Below are 25,529 nucleotides of genomic sequence, written 5' to 3'. Positions count from 1 at the left end.
AAGATTTTTTTTTTTTTAAAAAAACCCTCCTTTCAAAAAAAATATTCCGCACTTGTGCAAAAACTGGTGGGCGGTAAGGAAATTTTTCCATCAAGAAAGATCCATTAGTGGGCGGTAGGTAGAAAAAGGTTGACTACCACTGATTTAACAACTGTGTTTTTAATTTAACAACCCCAATGATTCAAATATGGCAAGAAAAGTTGTAAAATAATGCAAAACACACTTAACAAATTTCTCACTTAGCAACATAAATTCTGGGCTCAATTTTGGTCATACGTCGAGGACTACATGTACATCACAAAACAGTACGCTTCCAGTTCATATGTATTTTAATGATTTAGGTTGCATAAAAGATATACGTTGTCTTTTATGTTTACTGTTGTAATATCTCAGCAAGCAAAAGAGAAATAAAACTATTAAGGGTTAAATCTTTTTACTTTGTCTAGGAAGGTTAAGAGCTTTGTGCTTGTTTTATAAGCCATAAGATATCTTACTTAACCGAATTAATTTTAGAACATGTCATAAAGGTGTAATGGTATTGGAGATCTATTGAAATTGTAAATGAATGACAGTAGGTGGTTGTGTCTTCTAATATAAATGATTCTAGATAAAAACACGTTTAAACAATGGTAACCAAATGAGAATTATGGTACAAGGATAGTAAAATACATAACTTTTCTTTCTTGACTTAAAATGTACAACATGATTTGAATGAAATATATGTAAGGACTGTGGAAGAAACGCACGGAATATATTTGTAACCAACTGATACGCTTTCAACAAGATGTAATGATTTTTTTCTTATTTTTTTTAACTAAAACAATAAAAAAAATTCTCAAAAAAAAAAAAAAAAGAAAGAAAGAAAAGAAAAGAAGAAGAAGAAGAAGAAGAAGCCATAATTGGTTTATTTGGCTTTGAAGTGATGAAAGAAATGTCCTTCTGGGTTCTGCTCCAAGTGTGGAAAAAGACACTGGAGACATGGAGGCTGCTTGGAAAGATGGTTTTATTGTTGGACAGGGCCACATGGCTTGAGCCCTGAACAGACAAGGTGATCACATGCTTCAATGTTGGTGGAGAAGAAGAGAAGGGCTGAAGGAGGGGCTTGCTAGGCTTTTTATACCCTGTTTAGTCCCACCTTTCTGTTTCCTGTTCCTGTGTAAGAAATGTATTCTGATTGGTTGTCCCATGGTGCCATGCAGGGGGCTACTCTCTAGGCTGTTTTGAATCCAGGTATGGATGAGTTCTCAGATGCCATGTGGTCAGTTGAGTAAACGGCCAATATTATCATGCCTTTACTCCCATCCCCCCTGGAGCTGCAGTGGAAAAGTCTTTATTATGTAAAGGCACTAGCTTGGCCTTCTTAATGGCCCATTGACAAAAGTGGGGATGGGCAGGAAGCTACAGGCAGCTATTCTGTCTTTTAAAACATGTTTCTTTCTTTTCACATCCAGAGAAATATGCTGCCTTTTCAATATTTCCTAGGATATTTCATTTTTCTGGGAGTGGGCTGGATGATAACTTCCCACAGGAGCAAACTCAATGGTTATTCTTAAGTCAGGTTATGATGAGCAGTTAAAAGAGTTCTGGTTCTGGTTTCCTAAGGCACAAAGCCACCTGGATGACTTCAGTCTCTCAGCCATAGAAAGGAAGCGAGGGCAAACCACTTCCAAAAAAAACCTTGGCAAGGAAACAGCAGGGAGTGCAAGCAGTTACCTGGAGGCAGGGCTGTCTTGGAGGCACAAAGTAAGTGCATCTAAGCTACAGGACTGGAACTAAATTTCAATATGCCAAAATACATTAGAGTCCTGCCATTATTATTATTTTTTACTAGTTAATAGGACGTTTTAAGAGTTTCCCCGCCTGTTTCCCCAGCTGCTTTGCATAAAGGAGAGGAAGTAGGAAGCATTCTTCCCAAAAGAAGTCATCCTAAGCAACCAATCCAAAACGTTGGAGCAAGAGGATTTGACTGTCGCCTTGTGGGAAGTTATCACCCAGCCCTCTCCCAGGAAAAATGAAATATCCTAGGAAATTTTGAAAAGGTAGAAATATTTCTCTGGATGTGAAAAGAAACATGTTTTAAAAGACAGAATGGCTGCCTGTAGCTTCCTGCCCATCGCCACTTTGTCAATAGACCATTGAGAAGGCCAGGCTAGCCCACTTTACATAATAAAGACTTCTCCACTTCAGCTCCAGGGGGGGATGGGATTAAAAGCATGATATTGGCCCTTTACTCAACTGACCACATGAACATCTGAGAACTCAACCAAACCTGGATTCAAAACACAACCTAGACAGTTGCCCCTGCCTGGCCCCATACAAGAGTCCTTAGGATTTTGGTTTGAGGTCCACTTCTGTTCTCTTTCTTTCTCTTTAGGTCTTCTTATTTATTCCTTTCAGTTCAACTATCTTATTTATGATGATGACCTCCAAGTGGATTTCTCTACTCTGGATCATGGATAATGCATGTGATCTTCCCCTTTTTTATTATTATTATTATTGTACAATTGTATCACAGCAGCCAGTTGTTTCGCCGGATTTGGCATTGGTTACTAGTCGGGTCCCACCCAGGGGCCTAGGACGTCGTAACGTATTTTTGTAATATGCGTGCAGATCCAAGCAGTGCGGCTTTTTGCATTTGACTGATGGTGATTTTTTATTATTATTATTATTATTGTACAATTGTATCACAGCGGCCAGTTGTTTCGCCGGATTTGGCATTGGTTACTAGTCGGGCCCCACCCATTATTATTATTATTATTATTATTATTATTATTATTATTATTATACTACAATTCTATCACAGTGGCCAGTTGTTTCACCGGATTTGGCATTGGTTACTAGTCGGGCCCCACCCAGGGGCCTAGGACGTCATAACGTATTTTCGTAATATGCGTGCAGATCCAAGCAGTGCGGGTTTTTGCATTTGACTGATGGTGATTTTGTCAATTTTTAACTGTTTTAAATGTAATTCCAGTGCTTTTGGAATAGCACCCAGTGTGCCAATTACCACTGGAATTACCACTTATTATTATTATTATTATTATTATTATTATTATTATTATTATTATTATTATTATTATACTACAATTCTATCACAGTGGCCAGTTGTTTCACCGGATTTGGCATTGGTTACTAGTCCGGCCCCACCCAGGGGCCTAGGACGTCGTAATGTATTTTCATAATATGCGTGCAGATCCAAGCAGTGCGGCTTTTTGCATTTGACTGATGGTGATTTTGTCAATTTTTAACTGTTTTAAATGTAATTCCAGTGCTTTTGGAATAGCACCCAGTGTGCCAATTACCACTGGAATTACCACTTATTATTATTATTATTATTATTATTATTATTATTATTATTATTATACTACAATTCTATCACAGTGGCCAGTTGTTTCACCGGATTTGGCATTGGTTACTAGTCCGGCCCCACCCAGGGGCCTAGGACGTCGTAATGTATTTTCATAATATGCGTGCAGATCCAAGCAGTGCGGCTTTTTGCATTTGACTGATGGTGATTTTGTCAATTTTTAACTGTTTTAAATGTAATTCCAGTGCTTTTGGAATAGCACCCAGTGTGCCAATTACCACTGGAATTACCACTGCTGGTTTGTGCCATAGTCGTTGAATTTCGATTTTTAAGTCCTGGTATCTTGCGATTTTTTCATGTTCCTTCTCGGCGACCCTGCTATCACCTGGTATTGCGATGTCTATGATTGTGACCTTATTTTTCTCAACCAGTGTGATGTCTGGTGTATTATGCGCCAGTATTTTGTCGGTTTATTATTATTATTATTATTATTATTATTATCATCATCATCATCATCATCATCATCATCATCATCATCATCATCATCATCATCATCATCATTATTTTTATTATTATTTTACTAGTTAATAGGACGTTTTAAGAGTTTCCCCGCCTGTTTCCCCAGCTGCTTTGCGTAAAGGAGAGGAAGTAGGAAGCATTCTTCCCCAAAGAAGTCATCCGAAGCAACCAATCCAAAAGGTTGGAGCAAGAGGATTTGACCGTCGCCTAAAAGGATCTTTAGAGCTTGTTTAGTATAAAGCGCAAAATAAAAACTTCTGCGCGTAAACCTGGAGCGCTTACAAAACGTTCCCTTCACGGCCATGAAAACAAACCAGCCCAGGAACTTCACGGTCCTTCCGGATCTCCTTTCCTTTTATAACCCCAAGGCAGAGGCTGCCAACCGGCTCAAGAAGCCGCCCTCCTCCTCCCTCCTTCTCTCGGAGAGGCCCCAGCGGGGACTTGTGGCGTTGGGTTTGCGGGGGAATTCCGGACTTCAGCGCAGGGCGAGCGAGGCGCGGCGGCGGCGGAGCCTTTAAGATCCAAGCAGGGTGGATCGCTCGCTGGGTGGAAGCAGCCAAGGAAAGCAACACCCACCGACCCACCCACGCCGGGACCTTTGGAGCGATGCCGCAGCGCTGAGCCGCCGGGCGGGAAGGGGAGGCGGGAGGGGAGGAACGAGAGAGCCGAGAGCCGAGCGCGCGAGAAGGGCCGGGAGTTGAAAGTTGCCGTGTTGAAGGGAGGCCCGGAAAGAGAAGAGAGGAAAAGCGGGGTGGGAAGAGAAAGAAGAAGAAGAAGGAGGAGAAAGAGAAGAAGAAGAAAGAGTCGCCAAGCCGGGCATGGGGCGCGGCGGGGGCTGCGTTTTGCTGTAGCCCTAGGCTCGGCCTGCCGGAGCTTCCTCCTTCCCCAAGCAGCTTGAGGAGGAGAAGGTCGGGGGTCCTGCTTTTCTAGGTCTCCCTGCCGGGGTCGCTTCCCAAACTCTCCCCTCTCTGGGTTCCTGCTTAAGCGGGGGGTGGAGGGCGCGCCCCAAATCCGAGTAGGTTGCTCAATCCCTCCCAGTCAACAGAGTTGGCTTCGGGCGGCGCTTTCTGCAGATTAAACCCAACCATCCTCCCTCCCTCCCTCCCTCTCCCTCTCTCTCTCTCTCTCTCTCACTCTTTCTCTCTCTCTCTCATTCTTTCTCTCTCACTCTCACTCTCTCACTCTCTCTCTCTCTCTCTCTCTCACTCTTTCTCTCTCTCTCTCATTCTTTCTCTTTCTCTCTCTCTCACTCTCACTCTCTCACTCTCTCTCTCTCTCTCTCTCTCACTCTCACTCTCTCACTCTTTCTCTCTCTCTCTCATTCTTTCTCTCTCTCTCACTCTCTCACTCTCTCTCTCTCACTCTCACTCACTCTCTCTCTCTCTCTCTCTCTCTCTCTCTCTCACTCTCACTCTCACTCTCTCCGCCTTGAGAAACTTGTCCCTCTGACCTTTGTCTCAAGACGAGGGTTTCCAAACTTCCTTTTGCCTGCCAGGCCTCTGCCCTGCCCTTTGCGAGGAATCCTGGCTCCTTGTCCCCTTTTTCTCTTCCTTCCTTCCTTCTTCCTTCCCCTCTTCCTGCAGTGTCAAAACACAAACCACCTGCTGCCCACCGAGAGTAGTTCACCTTTCTCTTCGGGAGTTTGAGAGAGTTTTAGTGAGTTTTGCAGTTTTTCCAAAACAAAGTTCCCCATTAGTAAGAGACTGTTTGGTTCTCCCCCACAACAACTCCAACCATCCCGTTTCTGAGTGTGCCATTTAAAACAACAACAACAACAACAACAGAATCCTCATCTACCTTTGTTTTTATTTGGATGAGATGAAAGTGACCGTTTGTTTTGGCAAGACAGGGATTGTGGTTCCCTGTAAAGATGGACAAATCCGGGTTAGAGATTTAACCCACCAGGCTCTTCAGAGGTACCTAAGAACCAAAGAGAAGGTAAGCATTGACTTCTGCTGGAACACACACCTGTAGGCAAAGTCACCTGTTCTTTTAACCTGTTCCTGGTGCAGTGTGATTGGCTGCATCTTTCCATTTGCGTGCATAAATAGGCATTTTGAGCAGGCAAATCTAATCTTGAGTTGTTTTTTTTTAATGCAAAATTTGCTAAATGACAACTAAATAGGTTGAGGTTGTGAAACTTCATATTTTCTCTCTCTGTTTCACAACTTTCAGAGGCGATTCACCTTTAAATCTTGAGTATTTGGGGTAGGATCAGACTTAGATATCCAGATCTCATGAGTTCTGTGTGTGGTACTGCCTAATCATGAGTGATGACTGAAACTAAAAAGCAAGAGACCCAGAGAAATATTTTGAAGAACTCTGGGTAGTATTAAGGGCGGCCTATAAATAATAATAAAACTCAAACTCAAAACTCAAACTCTGTCAAAGAGCATTTTTGTGAATAACTAAATTTGGGAGAGTTGGATGTAGAGCGTTGTATCACTCGGTGTCTTATTTAATTTACTACTGCAGTGCGCTCTACATGGGGCAGCCCTTGAAGAGCATTCGGAGACTTCAACTGGTCCAGAACGCGGCCGCGCGAGCGATTGTGGGTGTGCCTCGATACACCCACGTTACACCTATCCTCTGCGAGCTGCACTGGCTTCCAATCGGTCTCCGGATACACTTCGAGGTGCTAGTTATTACTTATAAAGCCCTTCATGGTATTGGACCTGGGTACTTGAGAGACCGCCTGCTGCCAATTACCTCCCAAAGACCCATTACAGGGTCGGCCTCCTCCGGGTTTCATCCACCAGCCAATGCCATCTGGCTACGACCCGGGGGAGGGCCTTCTCTGTTGCAGCTCCGGCCCTTTGGAACAAACTCCCCGCGGAGATTCGGACCCTCACCTCTCTCCCTGCTTTCCGAAAAGCCGTTAAAACCTGGCTGTGTCGGCAGGCCTGGGGTTGATGAGCTCCCCTCCCCTTTTGACAGGTGTGGTTGTTGGTCATTTTAATATGTTTATTTTGTACTTGTATGTTTCCCCTTCCCGTTTAAGTTGTTCGCCGCCCTGAGTCCCTTTTAGGGAATAGGGCGGCATATAAATAAAATAAAACTTAAACTTAAACTTAATGTCACTGTTGACCAATTGCCAGAAATAGATTAAACTGGAGAATGTTATTCTCTAAGAAAGACCTAAAAATGTACATTGATGTAGTTATACCATTTAGCAGAATTCTTCAGAAACATTCTCTGTTGAGTCATAAGTACACCATCTACAACATCCAGGCCCTCTTTCCCTAATCTCATGTCCTTTTAAATCAGTGGTTCCCAAACTTGGCAACTTTAAGACTTGTGGACTTCAACTCCCAGAATTCTCCAGCCAGCTCTGCAGAGCTGGCTGGAGAATTCTGAGAGTTGAAGTCCACAAGTCTTAAAGTTGCCAAGTTTGGGAACCACTGATTTAAATAATGGATTGGAATTCCTTGGTTATGTCTGTGATTGGAGGAAGCCCAAAGAGAAACAAGTCAGCCATTCTGAAGCTTCCATACTAATGTCTCTGGCAATCTCTAAAAAAGCATGATTTTATGATTGTGTTCTTTCTGTCCTTATATTACAAGCGGAGCGCGTCAATTCTGTTTTCCTCCTGTCACTCCCCTAAATTGCAAACGGCGATGGTGCAAGCCATAAATTTTATTGACATCTGGATCTTGTTTCTTTCATATTATTGACAGCATTTTTAACATCTGCCCACTTGATGAGTTGAATTTGCAATAAGGCTGAACAGTACTTTAGCTTCAAAGGCAAAGGGAACTTCAATGCTGGCTTGCCTCGATAGCACCTGCCTCTAACTAACATCCCTGCCTTTTCCTGTGGTTCATGAGGTTGCCCTCTGCAGCTACAGAGAAAATATTTATTTTATTTATAACAGAGTTGGAAAGGGACCTTGGAGGTCTTCTAGTCCAACCCCCTGCCTAGGCAGGAAACCCTATACCATTTCAGGCAAATGGTTATCCAACATTATCTTAAAAGCTTCCTGAGTTGGAACTTCTGGAGGCAAGTTGTTCCACTGATTAATTGTTCTCACTGTCAGAAAATTTCTCCTTAGTTCTAAGTTGCTTCTCTCCTTGATTAGTTTCCACCCATTGCTTCTTGTTCTACCTTCAGGTACCCTCAGGGTTGACTCAGCCTTCCATCCTCCCGAGGTTGGTAAAATGAGGACCCAGATTGTTGTTGGGGGCGCTATGCTGACTCTGTAAACCGCTTAGAGAAGGCTGAAAGCCCTATGAAGCGGTATATAAGTCTAACTGCTATTGCTATTGCTACTTGGAGAATAGCTTGACTCCCTCTTCTTTGTGGCAACCCCTGAGATATTGGAACACTGCTATCATGTCTCCCCTAGTCCTTATTTTCATTAAACTAGACATACCCAGTTCCTGCTACCGTTCTTCATATGTTTTAACCTCCAGTCCCCTAATCATCTTTGTTGCTCTTTTCTGCACTCTTTCTAGAGTCTGATTTAAGGTACTACTGCTAGGAGCCTCTTGGTGTGACCCTGCATGTTACAAGCATCCTTTTGCCTTTAAATTTGAAGTCTTGTGTCGTGCCTGCAAGTCCCCAGATTTTCAGACAGTACGCCTATCAGAGCTACAAAATTACGGATTACTACTTTTGATAAATGAAAAGTTACAGTGACAGTTCCTTTTTTTTTTAAATGCAGAAAATTCTGCTCATTTTCTAGTGACCTGTCTGGGCTATTTTAAGTGAGAGTGAATAAAAAAGTGAAAGTGTGGTCACTGGTCTGGAATTAGTGGTTGGTAACCCATAAATCTGGAATCTGCCTCATGGTTCCTGTGGTAGAGCATGCAAAAGTACAGTTGTTCATATGCAAATGATCTTCAAAGGCTTGATATTGAAATGAATGTATTTGTGGTAGTTTCTCTTTCACCAGACTGTCACCAGAGTATAACTTCAATATGTAAATTCTGTCTTAAGTAAAATGTAAATCAGGAACTCTCAGAGTGTTTATTTTTACCTTTCTGTAAACACCATGCAACTTAGACACCTGATTTTGTGCCATACCACCAATTTAGAATTGAACTGATTGCAGGAACATTTTCTTCTTGATCGTGATGCGTATTCTAGATCATACTTTATCAAAAAGATCCCCTATACATGGAAATGATTGAGAAAGGATCTAGGGAAAAAAATCCCAACTTGGTAATTCTTGGCACCTTATACTTATTTTGCAAAAAATAATAATGAAATATTTTTATACATTGAATTTGTTCCAATCTAACTGTACGCCACAATGCTTTTGTGTTCTGATCAATGCTACTTTATTGCTTCTCCATGGCTTCTCTTTTCACAGTGACTATCTAAATCCAAAATGTCTTCATAATTTAGTTCAATATTAGATCTCAACTGGAATTCATGGCTTATTGCTTTCTTCTTGGGTGTGAATTTCATCTTAGTTTGTTAGGAGAGAATCAAAGAGAGGTATGATTGGAATATGACTCGTAAATCAGACATGCACAATGTGAAGTTCTGGAGTTACCGGCAGTCTCCAAATGTCTTGAGTACAGGCCTGTGCAAACCTCCAAAAGTGATTGCCAAATTATGATTTTTAATGTGGAAGGGAAGTTAGTAGATATTTTATGATCATATTGTGATCGTATTACCTGTATTTAATATTGAGGACAGATGCTCCTGACATACACTTCGATTCAGATTTTGTTTTTTACTCTGCTTTTTTCCTCAACGATCAAGTATGTTCTTAGCAGAGAGAGAAAACAATTCACCACCTCTACTGTAAATCTACTGTTGATAATGGTACCTGGATTTTTAACTCTTCCGCTGACAAATCTAGTGAAATTTTCAAAGATTTTTCTTGCCACTGTCCACTGGAAGGGCCTTTGCAAGGCCTGACATAATCCTTACGTTGCTGGATGTTGTACATCTGTATTTTACTTGTGTACTGTAAGCCTTAAATACTTGCCTTATAATTCTAATATTAATAGATTAAAGTGTTGAATGAACAAACGTTGAAACAATAGGAGGCTGGAAAATCTTGTACAATCTTACATTTCTGTGAAACTTACAGCTCTCTTAGAAACTTGTTTAGTTGCACCAGGTATTAACAAGTTCAGTACACCTTTTTTCCCCCTGCAAATTATCTGTAAAAATAAAAATATTGGCGTGAAATCAGAGTTATGGATGGGGATTGTGTTGGGTAGATAATTAAATTTTACTCTTGAGCAGTATTTTCAGAGAGGAAAAATGAAGACTTCGTTTCTTCTGCCTTTGATAAATGTTTTGAGTTATTAGTACATAGTAACTGAAGTGCCTAATTATTTATCTCAAGCTTGAATTGACACTAGTAATTACTTCATGGTAAAGCGAATATTCAGATTCTTCAGTTTATTTCATCAGGCAGTTACAGAATTTGAAAGAACATTCCTCAATTTAGTTAGATCATATTTATAATGTATGAGGTTCTTTAGTTTAACTAGGATTCCTAGGTCAATCTTTTCCCTGTATCCTTTATGAGCTGAAATTTTAAAACCGACATTTTATACTTTAAAAGGGAATAGGCTGGGATTTGTAATTTAACAGAATACTGATATACAATGTCAGTGGTTATATCTGGTGTATTTGAGCAAGGTGTGCCTTAGATTAAGATGTTAATAGATCTATAGATAACGTTGGGGAAAACCTAGTGTACTCTGGCCTATGACACAATGTGATTGAGCAAATCAGCTGCTTGGGGAAGTCTGTTATACAGTATCATTAATACTGATACTTTAAAAGATGTTGCATAAAGTTAGTGATGTTGACAATTCTCTTCCTATTTAGCTGTAGCCTTGTTTCTACTTCAGAGATTGTGTCTAAAGTTGAAAGGATATTTAACTTTTGTATAAAATGTATACTTTTCAGGAAGTTTGAGAGAAATGTATGATTTGAGGTCCATGGTTGTTTAAAAGAAAGCTTGATGAAGAATCCTAGGATTATTTCTATTTGTAGCCTGCCTTTTAAGACTAAGAATCATAAGGAATGCCTCCATCTTATTTTAAAATAAGATTAGCATCCAATTAAGAATAGCAGTGGTGACACAGTGGTTAGGACACATTAGTAAAGGCTAACTCTGCCCATATCCTGGAGTTCGATCATGATGGGTCTCAAGATTAAGTCAGCTTTCTATCCTTCTGAGGGCAGCACAGCGAGGACCCAGATTGTCGGGGTTAATATGCTGATGTTATAAACTGCTTGGATAATGCTGTAAAGCCCTATGAAGAGGTATATAAGTCTGTGTTTAGTGCGAAAAAGAATTAAAAATATTATACCTTAGGAGATAAACTTGTTATTTATAGGGAAGTTTATTGAAATCAATGAGTCACTTTTAAGATTTATTTGGCAACGCCTTTCTTAAATAGCCACATTTTTGTTAAAACTCTTATCAAGCATGGAGAAATGTGAAGTACCCGTGGTTTGCTGTTGAGAAAAGACACGGACACGAGCTTTCATGGGATGAGGCGACCCAGATTGGGGTCTGGGAGCCCCTTTTATTGAGATAGGACAAAGGCAGGAGGAGCAATCAGCATGTGATTTAAGACAGCCTGTCAAACTACAATTGCTAATCTACTGCTCAGGGAAGTTCTGTCTATATATGGTCAAATCCTGGGCGTCGTTGGGTAAGGCACATCTAGAGCGAACTATCAGGATGTTATGTCTTTTAGGAGTTTGTTTTTTCCTGTGTGGTTCAGCGTGGCTGTGCATGCCCTGTTATGCCCTGGGCCATGGGTGACCGCCACACCTACACAAGGAGTTATATGACAACAGAGAAATTTATATATTGGTTATATGTGGTCTGATACATTGTTAAAACAGAAAGATTTTAAATCTTTAACTTTTGCAAAAGTGTGAGATCAAAGCAGCTCATCTAGATTGTCCAAGCTCAGAACAAATCAACCCCTGTACCAAAATGTGGGGGGAAATGAAGCATTATGATTATATATTATTTCATGTGTTCTGACATTTCTCAATTTGGCAGTTTTTTTTTTTTTTTTTTAAGGAAAAAAGTTTAGGAGACATGAAGAGTGTATTAGTCAATAAAATAGCAGGCACAGATCCATTTCTGCTGATTGGCTGGAAGTATTTGTGCAGTGGCCAGATGGAAGTTAGTAAGAACCAATTAATATATTTCCAAGAAGAGAAAAATAATAATAATTCTGGGCATAACAAAAAGACTGCACACTAGAGATTAAGCTGCCTTAAAAAAAAAAGAAAAAATGCTTCAAATTAATCTACTCTTGATGAATGTAACAATCACTGATATTTTGCAAATGAATTTAATAACAAGGCTTGGATCAAAACACATGATATGTATATGAAAGAAGGTAGCTTGTTTGCCATGGCATTTTTTTTTTTAAAAAAAACATTGTCTCTGATATCTAATCTAACACAATCAGAGATTTGTATTCATGATTTAGGGAGTTTGTTTTTATTTAGAGGAATAAGGATTTTGCTATATCCTGTAATCCAATTAGAGGCACTTCATGCATGCAACCAACTTAATACTTCATGACTTTAATTTATAACTGATTTTGCAAACAGTTAAAGAAAACTAAGGTGATTAGCAGTAGTTAACATGGTTTTTATAAATCAGTGCCAAATCAACCAACAGATTTTGGAACAACTAGTTTTTTATTGCAAATAAAAACAACTATACTTATTTGAAATAATTGAATTTTAGGATTGAATTGTAAGCTACTTTTAGGTAGCTGGCAGTTTATGCCCCTTTTACAAAGTGAAGCTTTGATTAAAATAACCCTAATAGCTGGCTTAAGGATAGAGGTGAAATTTGCAGAAACGTGTTTCAGTCCTATAAGTTTGATCGACTGTTGGATTCTTGATTAACATTCTGGTACATTTCTAAATCAGTATCATGTGTTTGTGCAAATGTGTAGAAAACAATTAATGGTTGTAATAACTAATACTGTTTTAATAATTTATTTTAGATTAACATGGATTGAAGTTTTTTTGCTTGTTCTGCAAGAGTGATGCTCAATTTTCCTGATGGACAGGATTATTATATGTCATGGCAGTAGTAACTATGAGCTGAATTTTTAGATGTGCTTATTTAAACATATGCAGAACTATGTACTCTCCTCTCTAAATACAAATTTATCCCTTTCTAAATCAGAGTTCATTAACAATTCTCTAATTTGCCTCTGGTGCATCAATATATTTTCTTGAATAGAAAATCTTAATTAAGCTGTACAACACTCAAATTTGCTCATCATGACAAGCATATTAATAAGCTCAAGTATCACTTTTGTATATCACTGCCTCATGGTACAGTGAGAATTATGGATGATTGCTTGTCAAGTTTATGAGAGAACTCGGAGTATAAATCATAGACAGGGTCCTATATAATTGAAAGGCGATTTCGTAGCATAGTATTAAAAAGGACTAAAACCTTACTGTGCTACGCATATCAATTTCTATTCTAAGGACTATAATATTAGGGGAACTTGGTTTCCTATAGTTGTCACTGCTAAACCACAACCACTTCCTTTTTTTAAATTTTTATTTCTCATATATACATTCACAATTATATAATCTCATAATTGTTGTTAATAATATGTATTTATAACAATTTTTCTCCCCTACAATTGACAATATAATTGAGATTGCTTTCTTACCATCCCATACACCCATCTTATTTTACAACAATCCTACTTCTTCCTTCCTTCCTTCCCTCCTTCCTTCCCTCCTTCCTTCTCTCCTTCCTTCCTTCCTTCCCTCCTTCCTTCCATCCCTCCGTCCTTCCTTCCTTCCCTACTTTCTTCTCTCCTCTCCTTCCCTCCTTCCTTCCCTCCTTCCTTCCCTCCTTTCTTCTCTCCTTCCTTCCCTCCCTCCTTCTCCCTTCCCTCCCTCCATTCTTCTCTCCTTCCCTCCTTTCTTCTCTCCTTCCTTCCCTCCTTCCTTCCCTCCTTCTTCTCTCCTTCTCTCCTTCCTTCCCTCCTTCCTTCCCTCCTTCCTTCTCTCCTTCTCTCCTTCCTTCCCTCCCTCCTTCCCTCCTTGCTTCCCTCCCTCCTTCCTTCCCTCCTTCCTTTCCCTCCTTTCTTCTCTCCATCTCTCCTTCCTTCCCTTCTTCCTTCACTCCTTACTTCTCTCCTTCCTTCTTTACTCCTCTCCTTTCCCTTCTCTCCTTCCCCTTCCTCTCCTCTGCTCTTCCCCTCTTCTTCCCTTTCCTCCCCTCTCTCCTACTCTTGCATTCCCTCCGTTTCTTCCTCTGCTTTCCCTCTCTCCTTTTCCTCTCCTTTCTCCCCTCCTTACTAACTTTCCTTCTACTCCTCCTTTTTTTGTCTGTCTGCGGCATATATATTTTTCTTTCACTTCTGTGGCTTTTCTCATTGCTGACAGTTTTACGTCTGCTAATAAAGTTAAAGCTTATTTTTTTTATTAATAACCTAAAATATATTTTAAAACCGAGGTAGAGTTGGTAATAATGAAAAATAGCAGACAGTTATTGTCAAAATGAAAAACTGCAATGTAGGTGCTGAATTTAGAATCTAAAAGTTGGATTTACCAATGCAGGTTTCTTAGTGTCTTCTGTTAGCCTTCCTTGCAGCTGTAAAAATTTTTTGTGAAGGCCTAAGTAGAATAGGTACAGTTTCTTTCCTGTTTCCCTACAACATCAGTCCTGTGGTTTGGCTGAGCTGAGAATGACCAACCCAAAGTCCCCAGTGAACTGCCATGTCTGTTGTGGCCCGGCAGAAGCCGTTGGCCACCAGGTGGTGGCAGAGCATTGGATCAGAGGGAGTGTTCAGGGAAACACTTTGGAGTTGTTGCAGGATGCACCCCGTCGAAGGGTTACTAACCATGGGAGAACTGGCTGCGGCTAACTCGCTACGGGCCAACTCGCTGCGGGAGAATTCTACAAAGGACAACTCAAATGTGGTAAATACTATCCACTATTATTTGACATTATTTCGATTGACAAAAGTGTAAATAAGGTAGAAGAAACAGCGGTGGATAATATTTATTTGCACTTGAGTTATCCCACGTGGATTGTGCAAGAGAGATGCAACTGGATTGGGAAAAGTGCAAGGGAAGATTAGGAAGGATATATGAGGATGTGGTGCAAGTAGAGAAGGTTACAAGGAAGGTGAGAGTTGGGAAGTGGCCAGCGTGGTATGAATCACAGAGAGGCTGGGGAAAAGTTCAAGAATGAGACTTACTCCAGCATCTTCTCTGCTGTCTTCCCCATTGATTTTTCCGTGGAAGCTAGGAGGAACAGTTGCAGGATGCACCCCGTCGAAGGGTTACTCGCCGGAAGGAACAACTGAGTACATACAGGAGATGATTGCGAGCAGCTGTTGCTCATTGGGATCCTCTCCTGAGTATAAAGAGACTGCTGGTGCCACGCCCTGGTTGCAGAAGTCAACGTTAGTTCCTGTTCTAGTGATTGTTCTCGTTCACGTTCACACATCGAGAGAAGCTAACTTGGATAAGTGGCTTGCAGTGTTTTGTGAGTTATAGGACTTTTGCCAGAGCTATTATCTTTGTTTATTTGGGCTTGCAGCCAACAAGAGCTTGGACTGATTAAAAGAAACCTTTTAGTTAGCGTGGCTTTGGCTTTCATTCCTGGACAGAGAACACATGTCTATGGGTGAACTTGAAAGCTGGGTATCCATCTGGCTCCACAAATACTATTAATACTTTCCTTCCCATTCTCTCTCTCTTTTGAATGCTATGGGCTTAAGTATCTCATTACCATTACATTCAACTTTTATTTCTCAAGTGACACTTGATAAAATAAAACGGGCAGAAGCATGTTCTTCTACTGTCGATAACCATTTTATTTCAACAAACATTAATTTCTAAAAACTGATTTCCTAATGCTTTGTTCTAACGCTTTGTAAATATTTGGCCATTTTAAAATTTCTCCAACCATTTTCCTGTCTATAGTAGACATCAAATATGAAAAACATGTAGTCAGATTACTATTTCTATTACACTCACATATGCACCTGTATTTTATAGCATTGCTTATTTGCATTGAAAAATACCTAGATGCACATCATAGCTTAGAATTCCCAGAGGGAAAAACAATTTTTGAATTGGCTTCATGATCTTTTATTCTCTGTGTACATGTGTTGTGTGTGTGTGGTGTGTGTGTGTGTGTGTGTGTGTGTGTGTGTGTAAAACAGCTGTACCCATAGAATGAATAGGCATTAAATAGCCTGGTTTCAACCTCTGACCTATTTTTTTTAAGGCTAAAGAATAGATAATATGAGAAAGCATATCATCTGCAGATGGTTAAATGCTTGATGTGCTTTTATGTTTCACTGTCATTCAGCAATGAATGCAGTGATTGTGATCTCCTTCTTTGTGGGTTGTGACACAATCTCTTACATTCAGTTTTTTGATTGAATGATGCTTGGCTGATTAAAAAAGGTATTTACAATGCCACTACCTTGGTAATGTAGCTATACATGTTAAATGTCACGAACAAATAAAATAGGAGATCTTTGCTGCCTGAATATAATAATCATAGGTTTAGGTTACTTTTCTAGGAAAATAACGAGAACAGCTGGATTTATTGGGTGGATAAAATAGAAGACTATTAAATAATTACAGTTATTTTTAGTTTACCTTAAATGTTAGTGATATTTTATTTTCACAATCTGAAATAAAAAAAACTAAAATCATTCAATGCTGAAATCATGTACAGCATCACATTTAAACATGTATTTTGACACCTGTTATGTAAGCTAAAATAGCAGTCAAAGGTAACTTTCTAAGAATTAATAATTTCTTTGTGCTAAAACATCTGCTTAAATAATACCCATTTTAATTGTTTAAGAAACTTTAAGCAGTATTTGCGGCTTTCAGGTGAGATGTTGTTTGAGGTGTGACTTATTTCTATAGCTTTATGCCAGTAGGAATTCAGCATTTCTTGTTTCATTGCTTAATTGAAGGTTAAAATGTATTATAATGTGAAATGACATCAGGAAATTTAAAACATGTAATATTGCTTGCTGAAGTAACTATCATGTACCTGCACATACAGAGGAATTTGGCAGGAAGTTAAAACAATCTCTGAAGAGAAATGTAAGGGATTAATGTATAACTTACAGAGTTTTGATGAAAGATGGGGGCTTTGTTTATTTATATCTCTCACCTTTATTATTTTGCAAATAACCAAGGCAGCAAATGTGTCCAACACCCCTTCCTCCTCCTCTTTTCATCACAATAACAACCCTATGAGTTGGGTTGGGCTAAGAGAGTAGCTGGCTCAAATTCACCCAGCAGATGAATGACTAAGGTGGGACTTGAACTCATGATCTCCAGCTTTCTAGTCTGGTGCCTTAATCACTGGCTCAAACTAGTTCTCTATATAAATATTCTAAATAACTGGCTCTTATATACATATTTATATCATATTTATATGTTTATTTCATATTGTATTTATATGTATACATACACATCATATAAATGTTCTAAATAAAATAGAAATAAATGATATTTTTGCTTATTAAAAATGAAACTCTGAATCATAACTATTAGAATAACAGTATCTGTAAAACTTGTTAAATTTTCCTAAATTTAAGGCAAAAAGGGACCAGTTATAACAATGTGGTGCATCCAATTATTGAGTGTGGCACTCCGGGAAATCTTTTTCTTAGTACATGATGTAACTACCAAGATGAATTATTTATTTATGTGGTTACCCAATTCAAAACAACTCTGGGTGGCATATAACAAAGATGAAACAAATATATACATGTGTTAATAATCAGGCAAGTTCCGTAGACATTATTAACCCTGCCAAAGTCTAACCTGTTTCAAAGTTGCAATTGGCATTCAGAATTGTTGTCTACAATACATCACTAAGTTTTACTTAAAAAAGGGTCTTTGCATGATAAAATTACCTTGATTTAAAACGGGTTTAAACAGTTTTGTTTTACTAACTACGGTTTCTATTATTTTTGCCCCATGATTGATGTGATGGAAATAATTTTAAAAACCTTTAGGAATTCCATCTAAAGAATCCTTAGATTCTTATATAATCCTGCAAACATGGATCTCAGGCTTGATCCTTGTAATATAGAATTAATTACCTGGACCACTTGAAAGGAGGCATACCTTTCAAAGCCCTAGAAGATGGTATATTCAATTAACGTGTGTTCAAGTAGTCCTCTTCTCCCAGCGCCAATTCTGGTTGCCATCATTAACCAAATCTCATGTCATTATATGGCAGGAACAACCAAAGACATTGCGTAACCTGGCAGGAAGTTACAAGTCACTGGTACACAAATTAGTAACTCGAGGGAGCAAGGGGATGCGTAGGGATGCATGAGGTTTAGGTTGGGAAGGAATCTTGGGGCGTATGTGAGAAATGTGGGTCGGGGCACATAAAGGGTACGGTGGGAGTTGAGAGTGCACAAGAGTGGAAGATGCACAGGTTTTGAGTGTTTTGGGGTGTGCAAGAGATTCAACATGGGTCAGATGATGTGTGAGGCTGCAGAGGTGGAATTGGACAACTTGTTGCAGCCAATTTTGCATGGCCCTATCACTACACCAACCTAACCACAGGAGAACTGGCCACGCTAACTTGCTACAGACCAACTCGCTGCGGGAGAATTCTACAAAGAATAACTTCAACGTGGTAAATACTATCCACTATTTATTTGACATTATTTCGATTGACAAAAGTGTAAATAAGGTAGAAGAATGTATTCAAAATAAATATGGGTCTAGGAAACTTCAGATATCTTATGATTAAGATCAGAAATGATACAAATTGTTTATAGCTAGCCTAGCAGGGAGGAGCTAAGCTCAATTCAAAGATGTTATTAATTTTCTATTTTTTCTTTAAGTATATTTTAAACTGTTTTTGTTAAAGATTTATACCTTGTATTGGTTCTGGGAAGTCGGTGGGGGGGGAAGGTTGGGGGGGGGTTGGGGGGAGGGGGGAGGGAACAGAGCTTACTAAATTGGAAGAGGGGTGTTGGATTCTAAGGTATGATGATTGTACATGTATACTGCTATTTTTTCTTTTTTATGTATATTAAAATGGAATTATGAATACCCATCAACACAAAAGGGAGTTTGCTCAGAAGCTGAAAACACCAAGTGAATTAGAGGAAGAGGGGGGAAGCAGAGGAGAGAAGAAAGATAGGAAGAGAGGGACAGGAGAGAGGGTGAGGGGGGTAGATGAGGTGTATAAGGAGGAGTGGTAAGGGGAGAGAGGAGAAGGAGAAAGGACGGGGAAGTAGAGTAGAAAATGATGAGGGAAGACAGGATGTAGAAGAGGGGAAAGCAGAGGAGAGAAGAAAGATAGGAAGAGAGGGATAGCAGAGAGGGTGAAGGGGGAAGTTGAGGTGTATAAGGAGAGTGGTAAGGGGAGAGAGGAGAAGGGAGAAAGGAAGGGGAAGTAAAGTAGAAAATGAGGGAAGAAAGGATGTAGAAGAGTTGGAAGCAGAGGAGAGAAGAAAGATAGGAAGAGAGGGATAGGAGAGAGGGTGAAGGGGAAGTTGAGGTGTATAAGGAGGAGTGGTAAGGGGAGAGAGGAGAAGGAGAAAGGAAGGTGAAGTAGAGTAGAAAAATGATGGAGGGAAGACAGGGATGTAGAAAGGGGGAGGAGAAGAGGGGAAAGAAAGTGTCGGATAAGGTATAAATATGGTATATGGAGAGCAGAAGAGCAATAATTGTTTTTTTTTCCCTTTGGTAGTTGATGAATTGATGTAATTACTTAATAATACAACATGATATTGACTATGTAATAGTATACATCTGATTATATGCTATGAAAATGGAAAAAAAAATTATATACAAGAATAAGGTAGAAGAAACAGCGGGGGATAATATTTATTTGCATTTGAGTTATCCCACGTGGATTGTGCAAGACGAGATGCACTGGATTGGGAAAAGTGCAAGGGAAGATTAGGAAGGATATATGAGGATGTGGTGCAGGTTGAGAAGGTTACAAGGAAGGTGAGAGTTGGGAAGTGGCCAGCGTGGTATGAATCACAGAGAGGCTAGGGGAAAGTGCAAGGGATGAGACTTACTCCAGCATCTTCTCTGCTGTCTTCCCCATTGATTTTCCGTGGAAGCTAGGAGGAACAGTTGCAGATAGTGATCACCTGATTGTGGGGCATAAGTGTGAACAGTTAGTGCCCAGGTTGCAATCATGTAATTCCTGTAGGGGTGGAGAGATGACACAAATTCCAGGACTACTTGTCATAATTCGTTCACGGTCGCTGAATGAATGGTTGTAAGACAAGGGTACAATCCTTTTTTCCTTCGTTGTAGTGCGATTTATCTCATGATGATAATGTAAGTACTATTTGTGGATTTGCAATAATATAATATCCCTACCCTTTTAATTGACTTTACATGCCTATATGCTTTTAAGTCTAGGTTTTAGCAATAGCAATAGCAGTTAGACTTATATACCGCTTCATAGGGCTTTCAGCCCTCTCTAAGCGGTTTACAGAGTCAGCATATTGCCCCAACAACAATCCGGGTCCTCATTTCACCCACCTCGGAAGGATGGAAGGCTGAGTCAACCCTGAGCCGGTGAGATTTGAACAGCCGAACTGCAGAGCTGCAGTCAGCTGAAGTAGCCTGCAGTGCTGCATTTAACCACTGCGCCACCTCGGCTCTAGGTTTTGTGTTTACCAGTCTAAAAATGGATACTTTTTGGCCATAAGAAAAAAATGTAATATGGAGGAGAATTTTGGAATACACTTTTGAAGTCATTGATATGGTTGAAGAGGTCGCCATTGGAATTCTTTCATTTTCTGACAATTGTACAAGTAGATTGCATGCAGTGAAGCCACATTTTTGAAAACCCATTGAACATTGCTAACGTAGCATTTCTATATTAGATAAGCCTGTGTGTCTTCTAATTGAGTAAAGCTTGCTGTTTTTTTTAAACTAAGTGGTGCTCCGATTTGGTTTATCAGTAGTAATAACAAACACATGAATGGTTTTTATAGGACTTTTAATGTTTCGAGACCTTCCCTATAGGCATATTTTACAGGTCCTGTAAATCAACTACATTAAATTACAAAAAGTAACAGATACAAATATTTGCCTTTACCCTCCCCCTATGGCAACAATTAATTCCTGAAACTATTTTAGATAATTTTCTACTTTAAAAGTATAACCTCCAGTTCAGTATTATAATTTAACATTAATCAGATCTGCGTAAGTTACATAGTGTGCTATGATTTTCGGGTAGTTTGTAAATCACACTTGGTTTGTAGTGGACCTGAGCAATATTATTTTCTTTCTGATGTGTGGAAGCCCTGCCCTCTCCTCCCCTCTCCTCTGTTAGATAAAGCCTACTTAGATGGGTGACATTCAGAGAACACAGGCTATATGCTAAATTGGGAAGTTGAAATGCTTGCTTCTGCCTGCTGGAAGAAAGCAATACAAAAACATTGCCCAGAAATCTATAAGTAGTTGTTGCTTAACATTTGTTTGCTCAACAAACTATTCAAAGTTACAGTGGCACTAAACACAGGGTCTTACAACTTATCATTGAAGTTTCTCGGCCATTGAAAGCCGCCTATGCACTCATGTGAACAAAATTTGAGCAAGGGTTGCTTGATTCCGGAAACCGTTCCGGGGTGCCACACCACCGACGCCAGACTACTGGGATGGGGGCCCCACTTCCGACACAGAGGTGGCACAGGGTCAGTGGACACAACCGGAAAAACATCAACGATCAATTTTCTGGAGCTAAAGCAATTCGCCTGGGCACTCCTGCGTTTCAAGCAGTTGGTGGAGGGACAGCACATGTTAATCCTGATGGACAACATGACAGTGAAGGCCCACTCAACCGGCAGGGCAGAACCCAGTCCAAGCGGCTTATGAAGGAGGCCCAACAGCGGAGGCTCACCTTCTCATCCGTGCGAGCACCCATCGCGGGCACAGACAACATCATGGCGGATTGGCTGAGCCGATCACCAGTAGATCAGGCCGAGTGGGAACTCCATGCATCCACTTCAGGAGAGCTGACCAGGCGGTTTGGGAGTCCCCGTGGTCGACCTCTTTGCCAGCAGTCGCAACAAGAAGGTTCCTCAGTTTACGCAAGGTATGCAACTCCAGGTGTGGAGGGGAGGAACGCCCTGAGATGTCGCTGGCGCGCAGGGCCTTCTTTATGCCTATCCTCCATTTCCCTGAAATCAGGAAACTGTTGGATGAGAGGGTGGAGTTAATCTCCTAGCACCTCACTGGCCATGTTACCCATGATTCGCGGATCTCTGTCTCTGGTCGGTCTCCCCCTGGAGGGTCCCCTCTCCAAATACGTCTCTCTTCCAAGGGGCCATGTCACATCTGGACCCACAGTGGCTCAAGTTGACGCATGAAGGTTGAGCGGCGCTCAATGATGACTGAGGGCTTGTCACCAGATGTCATTCGGACGATCCAGGCAGCCAGGAGACCGGCTACCATTTGCAATAGCAATAGAGCTAGATATATACCGTCATGAGGGCTTTCAGCCCTCTCTAAGCGGTTACAGAGAGTCAGCATATTGCCCCCAACAATCTGGGTCCTCATTTACCACTCAAGGATGGATGGAAGGCTGAGTCAACCCTGAGAGCCAGTGAGATTTGAACGCTGAACTGCTGATCTAGCAGTAGCCTGCAAGTGCTGCATTTAAACCACTGCGCATTTGTATCTATGACTGCACTCGGAAGGCCTTCTGTGCTTGCGGCCGGCCCAAGAAGGTAACTCCCCTCCAAACTTGGACGTGCCACATTCTCCAATTTCTGCAGGATGGGTTGGCGGCTGGGTTGGCGCCCAACACGCTCCATCACCAGGTGGCGGCCCTGTCCTCCGTCTTGTGTTCTGGCCTTGACAGATCTCTGACCTCCGAACCACTCATTTGATAGTTCCTGAAAGGCGCTAATAACCTGCATCCCCCACTGTGCATCGCTACCCGTCTTGGGACCTGCCTCTCGTTCTTCACATATTTACATTCTTGAATGTAAGTTGAATGAAGAACACCCATCACCGTTGTTTATGAATCCAGCTCATATCACCCTCCCTAAAAGGTTCCCTTTAAACCCCTTTTGAAACTATCGTGAAGATACATTTTATTAAACAGAACATGTTGATGTAATTTATATCATAGCTCTATCCAGTTGAATGAAGGAATGGAACATTCATCATTGACTATTAGAAATCAATTAAAATGGAGTTTTGACAGCTGACTGGACACATTCCGCCCCACCCAATAATTTTGCGCGACCCCTAAAGTCCTTTTTCAGTTACTGTTGAAATTTGATTGTTGCACATAATTTCTGTACACTGTCAGATAAAATGCAGCCATCAAATGCCTTACATTTATTTTTGTTAATAGCTCAGTAAGAATGATTGTTTGAAATTGCAGGAGCTACAACACTGAAGTATTTTACAGTAACAATTATTTTAAATGGAAGGTCTTATTTGCGCAGATGGTCAACGTAACACTGAACAAATATCAAATCTTAAAGCATGGTGTTTAACACGCTAATGAAAATGACAATTGTGAATAGAATCAGAAGGATTTACATTGAGCGTGTTCCTTGGTAAAAATAAAATCCAACCTTTTGTTCTTGAGCTTATTCTTATAGCAATAGCAATAGCAGTTAGACTTATATACCGCTTCATAGGGCTTTCAGCCCTCCCTAAGCGGTTTACAGAGTCAGCATATCGCCCCCAACAACAATCCGGGTCCTCATTTCACCCACCGGAAGGATGGAAGGCTGAGTCAACCCTGAGCCGGTGAGATTTGAACAGCTGAACTGCAGAACTGCAGTCAGCTGAAGCAGCCTGCAGTGCTGCATTTAACCACTGCGCCACCTCGGCTCTCGGCATGAGATTGCATGCTTGCTATAGTGTTTTCCTCCGCTATGTATTTTTCACTTGGTATCTCCATTTATATTGTATATGACTGCTCCCCTGCTTTGAATATGTTCCAGTAATTTCTTTCATATATTAATTTTTTTTTAAAAAAAATGTAATGATGGGCTTGACATTAATTAGTAGTGATGGCAAATGTATCCTAACAGCTGTTTGATACAATCAAGTTATTTCTTCATACCTAGTTAGACATTCAAGCTTCTGTTAAAATCAAGAACAGTTATATATATATTTTCCCTTGGGATTGTGAGGTGTCCTTATTTTTCCCATTAGATCACAATTAAACAGCTTAATAAAAATATAGAGAACAGGAACCTTTCTCTTGGCTGAGAGCCAACTATCATAGACACATTATCTAGAGGTGTGTGTGTGTGTGTATTTATATTTAAAGCTTTGGCTTGATTCCTGGTTTTGAATTGAGACACTGTTTGCTTTATAGGACATGGCTTGGGACCTGGATATCTGTGGGACCGCCTCCTGCCACATATCTCCCAACAACCCATAAGATCCCACAGGCTGGGTCTCCTCCGGGTACCGTCGACCGGGCAATGCCGGTTGGCGACTACTCGGGGGAGGTCTTTCTCTGTAGCTGCCCCGGCCCTGTGGAAGGATCTACCCGCAGAGATCCGGACCCTTCCCACTCTCTCGGCCTTCCGGAAAGCCATTAAAACCTGGCTGTTCCGGCAGGCCTGGGGCTGTTGACCCCCAAAATACGGTCCAGCCCCATTCAGAATGCAGTGCATGATGTGTTGTATTTTATATCTATCTTTCTTCCCTGTATCTCTTTTTCTTTTTTGATTATTTTTGTACTGTAAGCCGCCCGGAGTCCTATGGGATTGAGCGGCATATAAATGTTATTAAACTTACTTAAACTTAAACTTAGGACCCTGCAGATGATGTGCTTTAGTGATTTTGCCATTGACATTCTTATCATAATTAATGACTTCATTGGTACTCCTAAAAAGGCCTGGGAGTCAGCAGAGACTAAACCTATTCTTTCCATTTCAATCACAAAATGCACAGTTTTATCAAGTGCCCTTTGTTCCAATGATCACATATTTGTTACGTTACTCACATTTGCTTGTAAAGATACTATAGACTCTTCCCGATTCTTCATCTGTTTTGTTACTCAACAATAGCTAGACAGCTGGTAGACTGGGCATGTGGTAGACATACAGGCAGAGTGGTTGGGGGTGGGAGATCTACAGTTTTTAGAAATAATGTCTTCTTATGGTAGAAACAGTGTGGTAGCAATAGCAATAGCAATAGCAGTTAGACTTATATACCGCTTCATAGGGCTTTCAGCCCTCTCTGGTAGAGCCGAGGTGGCGCAGTGGTTAAATGTTAGAGAGGGATGAAAGCCCTATGAAGCGGTATATAAGTCTAACTGCTGTTGCTGCTGTCTAAGCGGTTTACAGAGTCAGCATATTGCCCCCAACAACAAGGGTCCTCATTTTACCCGCCTCGGAAGGATGGAAGGCTGAGTCAACCCTGAGCCGGTGAGATTTGAACAGCCCAACTGCAGAACTGCAGTCAGCTGAAAGTAGCCTGCAGTGCTGCATTTAACCGCTGCGCCACCTCGGCTCGTGTGGTAGTGATGAACGTTGATAATTCTGCTTCCCTCTACTGACCTAGCGGCAGCTTCTCTCTGTTTTGGAGAAATACCAACCTTCTGGATCATGTTTTAAAAGACTCTATCATACGGTAGGGAACAATGGACAAACATTGTCTCTTCTCCTGTTCTGGCGACAGGAAAAAAGAGCATAATTTGCTTTACACCTATTCTTCACTTCTCTGTTTTTTTTTTACATCAAAGGTTGAGAGTTGCTTA

The 25,529-nt window shown here is 40.6% G+C and overlaps 1 protein-coding gene across 1 annotated transcript in view; it reads left to right on the top strand.

Moving 5' to 3' along the window:
• The first annotated feature begins 5,199 nt into the window (after positions 1-5,199).
• PARD3B (par-3 family cell polarity regulator beta) overlaps positions 5,200-25,529 on the top strand; it is a 609,556-nt gene continuing 589,226 nt past the window's right edge. Inside the window, exon 1 of the mRNA XM_032230967.1 lies at positions 5,200-5,764. Within this exon, the coding sequence (XP_032086858.1) occupies positions 5,645-5,764 (120 nt within the window). The 5' untranslated portion in view covers positions 5,200-5,644. The remainder of the gene's footprint in view (positions 5,765-25,529) is intronic.

The sequence above is a fragment of the Thamnophis elegans genome, chromosome 1, assembly GCF_009769535.1.
Source record: "Thamnophis elegans isolate rThaEle1 chromosome 1, rThaEle1.pri, whole genome shotgun sequence".
Lineage (NCBI taxonomy): Eukaryota > Metazoa > Chordata > Lepidosauria > Squamata > Colubridae > Thamnophis > Thamnophis elegans.
This window is presented reverse-complemented; position numbering and strand designations above follow the sequence as displayed.